Source organism: Meleagris gallopavo, chromosome 16 (genome assembly GCF_000146605.3).
Source record: "Meleagris gallopavo isolate NT-WF06-2002-E0010 breed Aviagen turkey brand Nicholas breeding stock chromosome 16, Turkey_5.1, whole genome shotgun sequence".
In the NCBI taxonomy this organism is placed as follows: Eukaryota; Metazoa; Chordata; class Aves; order Galliformes; family Phasianidae; genus Meleagris; species Meleagris gallopavo.
The window spans coordinates 5,292,479-5,297,361 of NC_015026.2; the positions used below are offsets into that span (position 1 = coordinate 5,292,479).

The 4,883-nt window shown below is 40.4% G+C and overlaps 1 protein-coding gene across 1 annotated transcript; it reads right to left on the reverse strand.

The window, feature by feature from the left end:
- Window positions 1-543: 543 nt before the first annotated feature.
- Window positions 544-4,277, reverse strand: RPS15A (ribosomal protein S15a). The gene is made up of 4 exons (XM_003210698.4): window positions 4,114-4,277; window positions 3,473-3,552; window positions 1,796-1,881; window positions 544-676 (listed from the first exon to the last, which is right to left on the reverse strand). Exons 1-4 carry the CDS (start codon window positions 4,244-4,246, stop codon window positions 583-585), a joined length of 393 nt encoding a protein of 130 aa, XP_003210746.1. The 5' UTR covers window positions 4,247-4,277; the 3' UTR covers window positions 544-582.
- Window positions 4,278-4,883: the final 606 nt, after the last annotated feature.

Genomic DNA, 4,883 nt, shown 5'->3' on the forward strand with positions numbered 1-4,883 from the left:
GATGGTACAGAGGACCAACAAAGCAGCAAACCGAAAGGAAAAAAAAACAATTGAACCTTATACCTCAATTGCTCCTTAACACTGTAAGATTTAAAAGAAGTTTGTGATCTAATGTCAAACTCCAGCCATCTAATTATTTCACCATCTTGCATCTCACAACTTCTTAAGTAATCTTAACAAGCAGGAAATAGCTTCTGGAAAGGCATGTTCCACTTATTCTGAAAGTGAAAAGAGGAGTCACACTCATGTAACTATGGTGACCTAAAAAGCAAGGAGCAATCCCAACTCAGGATAGCAGAGTACAGTCTAACACTGTAACTTCCCTACTGAGGCTATTCTGTAGAGCTACCCCTACCTGTCATTCAAAAAATGGTAACAATTAATAGCATGCTGTATCATTAACAGAAAATCGTGAACAAGGACAGTGTGGAATCTCAGCATCGTTTGAAGTAAAGGCCGAACTGAAGCACAAGAGCTGTCTGTTACAAGCACTACTGCAGGTAGTATTAGAAGTTATTGAAATACCAACTGGAAACAGCAGAGTCCGTTTGAACAATTTATTAGTATCCTCTTTTACAAGTTTTAGAAAAAGAATCCCAGGATTTTGCCTCCTGTGTGTTTTCGCCTAGCCTCCTCATGGTCCATGATGCCAGCTGAGGTTGTCAGTACTATGTACCTATTGAGGAAGAACACATGTTCAGTTTATTGTCAGTTTTCTTCCATGTTCATGCAGAGCTGATGGCACTAACTTAATTTTTGTACTACAACAGAAAGATGTTTTTTTCAGAAAGGACATAACACAGACAGCATGCTATCAGAGAACGAAAAAGAAACTCCTCCCAGTTGTGAAGCACACAAAGTACATTTACAGGCTTCTGTTCTCCCTTCAGTTTCATCATACATTCCTAATGTAAAGTCAGTTCTGCTGTTCTAGTGGTGGGAAGCCTATAGTTTATAGGCAAAGTCTGCTTCTATTTCAAGGAGAGTTCTTTCTTCAGAGCAGATAAGAGTTGCTATGGTGCCAGCTCTGAAGGCTTTGTCACTCAGTGCTTCGAACACTGCTCATGCTTCCACAGATGAGTACCTGAACCTGGACTGACAACTGAAGCAGCTTTAGTGACTTCTAATGCCAACATTTGGATTATCAGCATAGTTCACACAGCTTCATGTCTGAAAACCTCTTCCCACTGCTCTATAAATACTCTTGAAAAATCTCAGTATGACAACACATACTAGCAAGCTAGATAGGTACAGCTTGACTACTCAGCTTATCACTGGAGCTTTAAGAAAAGAAATGACAAGGAACTGTTAATCTTGCCTCCAACAGGGCAGACTAGCTGAGCCACTGCAATTTATTATTCTCAATTTAGGGAATTTGGGGAAAGAAAAACGTATTGTAACATTTTCTATGTTTTGGATATTCAGAACTGAAGAAGTTGAGTCTTACATTAATTCATATTTAATCAACTTAAACACAATCACAAAAGTGCAACCTAATCCCATTCATCTCTTCCTACTCTTTCATCTATAAATGGCCATTCATAAAAGTAAAATAAGGAACAAAAATCCTCTAGACTAAGGAAATGGTGAAACAACAAAAAAGGTTCTTGCTTAGTAGCACTTCTTCAGAACTGATTAAAAAGCATTTATATCGAAGCTGAATTTTTACTCTTATCTGCTTTCAGACTAGTGAGATGAAAGGCATCAGGTGAATCTAATTCAGGCAGTATGAAAGCATAGTTAAAAAAAAGAAATCAGCTTATGTATGACAGATTTAACTCCTCTCCATACTTACCCAAACTGACGTGAAGGCAGCAGGTTGTTTTGCCATTTTTCCAAATCCTTCAGTTGAACATCAAATCTGGGACTGATTACACCGCACTATAAAACAGAATTCCATTACAAACCAGAGAACTATATAAACTGGATCTGTACGTTTGTCATTCCAGCCCTCTGAATGAAAAAATTCAACTGCAATTAAAAGGTAATCAGCAGCAAAAGACTAGAGAGTATCAAGCAGCATGTGCCCTATTCCATCGTACGGAATGGCTTTCTCTCTTTGACAGAAGTCAAAGCTCTCATGCAGTTATTCAGCTTTTATTTCTTTATCCTTGTCTCTTCCTTCTTGCCTAAATGGAGAGATATATACTGCTGTTGAGGCTACACTAATAATTTAATTGGTACAGCTGGGAGAGCACAAAAGCATGCTATAAACTACTAAAGGTTAAGGAGTACCCTATATCATCAACAACCTGACATCAGAAGTGAACTGTCCTTGAGTAATCATTATAAAGAGTTAGCAGAAACACCTGTAATGTTAAACAAAGAGAAATTAACACGCGCAGAAGTTACCAGCACTTTCAAGTTAATCCTATTACTTATCAACCATGACCACCTCTAGTGACCTCACTGGCTCGAACAACCTTAACATCCAAGAGCAAAAGCAGAGTACACCTGATTGCACTGACACCTTCCTGAACCAAGTAGCTTCTTTCCTTATTGCAGCTACTGGAAGAAACATCACATCCAATTGCAAAATCTGATACAAAATCATCCAGAAAGACCTCAAGAAACACCGTACTCAAATATGACCTCTATTATTCTTATTACAGACATATGCCACTAGAAATTGGGGTGGAGTCAGAATTCCCTGCTACTACACTCAAACATTCTCAGCTGCAACAGTTGCTCATCACAGAGATAGCCCCCCCAACATCTTCCGGCCAATTAATATTTACATCTCTTTACTTGAAAACCACCTCTCACTCGAATAGCTTCATTGGAAACAATGACCATCCATGCTCAAGAAACGTTTGGATGTTGTACTGTGGCTTAGTGGGAAATACTGGTGACAGTGGAAGGCTGGACTGGATGATTTTGGAGGCCTTTTCCAACCTTGGTGATTCTATGACTCTGTGCATAGCAATTCATCACAGAAGTAGACAGCTCAATGTTTTAAGTCAAATGCATTTAAAAAAATGCCCAAACACAACAATGATTCATACACCCCAAGAACCCAAAAAGCACTGATTATCACAACATTTCACTCTGCCTCAACCACAAGCAAAGCCAACCTTAGCAGCAGTAGAAATGCTCATCTCCTCACTATTTAGAGGTATTAAACACCAACTGGAAAGCAAAGTTGCTATCTTGGGACAAAACTATTCTAGATAACTTAACAGAGAAATCACTGGGTAGGCAGAAAGCCCCTAACGAGAAATACAGCTGAAAAGTGACTTCCAAAAATCTACCTTATGTATTGCACATTTAGTGGTAATTAAGTCAACCATACTAATACATATCTAGGAAACATAACATCCGATAACTACTGATAACAGCCAGATTACTCTCACTTACACAGACCTAACTAAATGCCAAGTTCTCACAAGTAATTATTTCAGAATTAGAGCAGACAAAAAGGCCTCATTTACACATCTTCCTAGAGAACTGAATTCAGGAAAACAAAGCCTACCTTGTTGAGTCTGCCTGTGAGATTGACAACAATCTTCCCAGCTCTGTGATCATCAATTATCTCAAATTCACCGATGTAACCTAGGAAAGATTAGAAAACAGACAAATCAAAACATGATACGTAGCTACAATACAGTTCACTTAACCAAGCTATCCAAAACCACTTCAAGCATCTTGATTTAAGTCAAAAACCACCTGAAGAAAACATCATCCACAGAATTTCAGAAGTTTTCAGCAATTAAGACTAACTTGAGTGTACAAACTCGTATGGTTCCACTATACTGAAGCACAGTTGTATTTGACTACATTCTGTAAAGCTGAAACACAACTAAAACACTGAAGAAGAATTACTGCTGTGAGGGTTTTTCTGGTTGGCTTTTGTTTCCAGAACTTGTCTCATTCCTGCAGAATGTTCTGGGTAGCTCCATTATTCAGAATGCATATAGAATACTACAATCAAAAACCATACTCCGCTTCCTCCCTCCTCCCAGCAATTAACAGCACACTCATCTAAAAACATGACCCCACACATAACATCAATTCAGTAAGATGCTCCAACTTTACCCAAAGATCTCCTTCGCTAAAGTCAACTACACAGGAACCATAAATGAAAGAAATATCAGTGCTGTGGTCCACACTCACCATGCTTCATCATCACAGTTAAAAACCGGACGATTACTTTGGAGCATGGCCTAATGAGAACCTGGCGTTTCCCACGTTTCTCTGCGTTGTTGATGCTTTTGAGAGCATCGGCCAGAACGTTCATGCGCACCATGGTGCCTGTGGGGAGGAGAGAGGCAGTTATACACACGCATCCATCACAGCCACACTGAGAGGCACTTCTGAGGCATATTTTAGAGCTTAAGGTCCAAAAAGTAACAGAAAGTTGCACTCAGCCTTAGCAAGTCACAACACACGCTCAGGTTTGTTCAAGAGAATTCAAATACTGTCACAACTTTGAAAATCACACGCATCAGGACTTCAACTTGGATTTTATTCACACACACACACAAAGATTTTTAACAAGCAGCATGTAACAAGCAATATGCCATCAACGTCTTTTCCAGGGGAATGGTTTAGATTTTAAAATTCCATATTAACCCCATCCAAAAAGCATGTCACACATGGTATTAATAATCTAGATACTGCTTAGCTTTCCTACCTGCAAAAAGGTAACAAAAAAAGGCATTACAGGATGAACCGCTCTTAAAGGGAGACCGTGCATCACCTCCTGCATCGCAGGGCTAAGGCCACGAGCACTCCGCGCACAAGGCGGGCCGTGCCCGGACCCCGCCGTTCCGCGTGCTGCCGGAGCCAGGCGGGCGCTGCTGCTGGGGGGACCCGGAACGGCCATCCCGGAGCGGGCCGGCTCGTAGCGCACGCGCGGGTTTCCGCCTCTAAGCCGAGAGCTC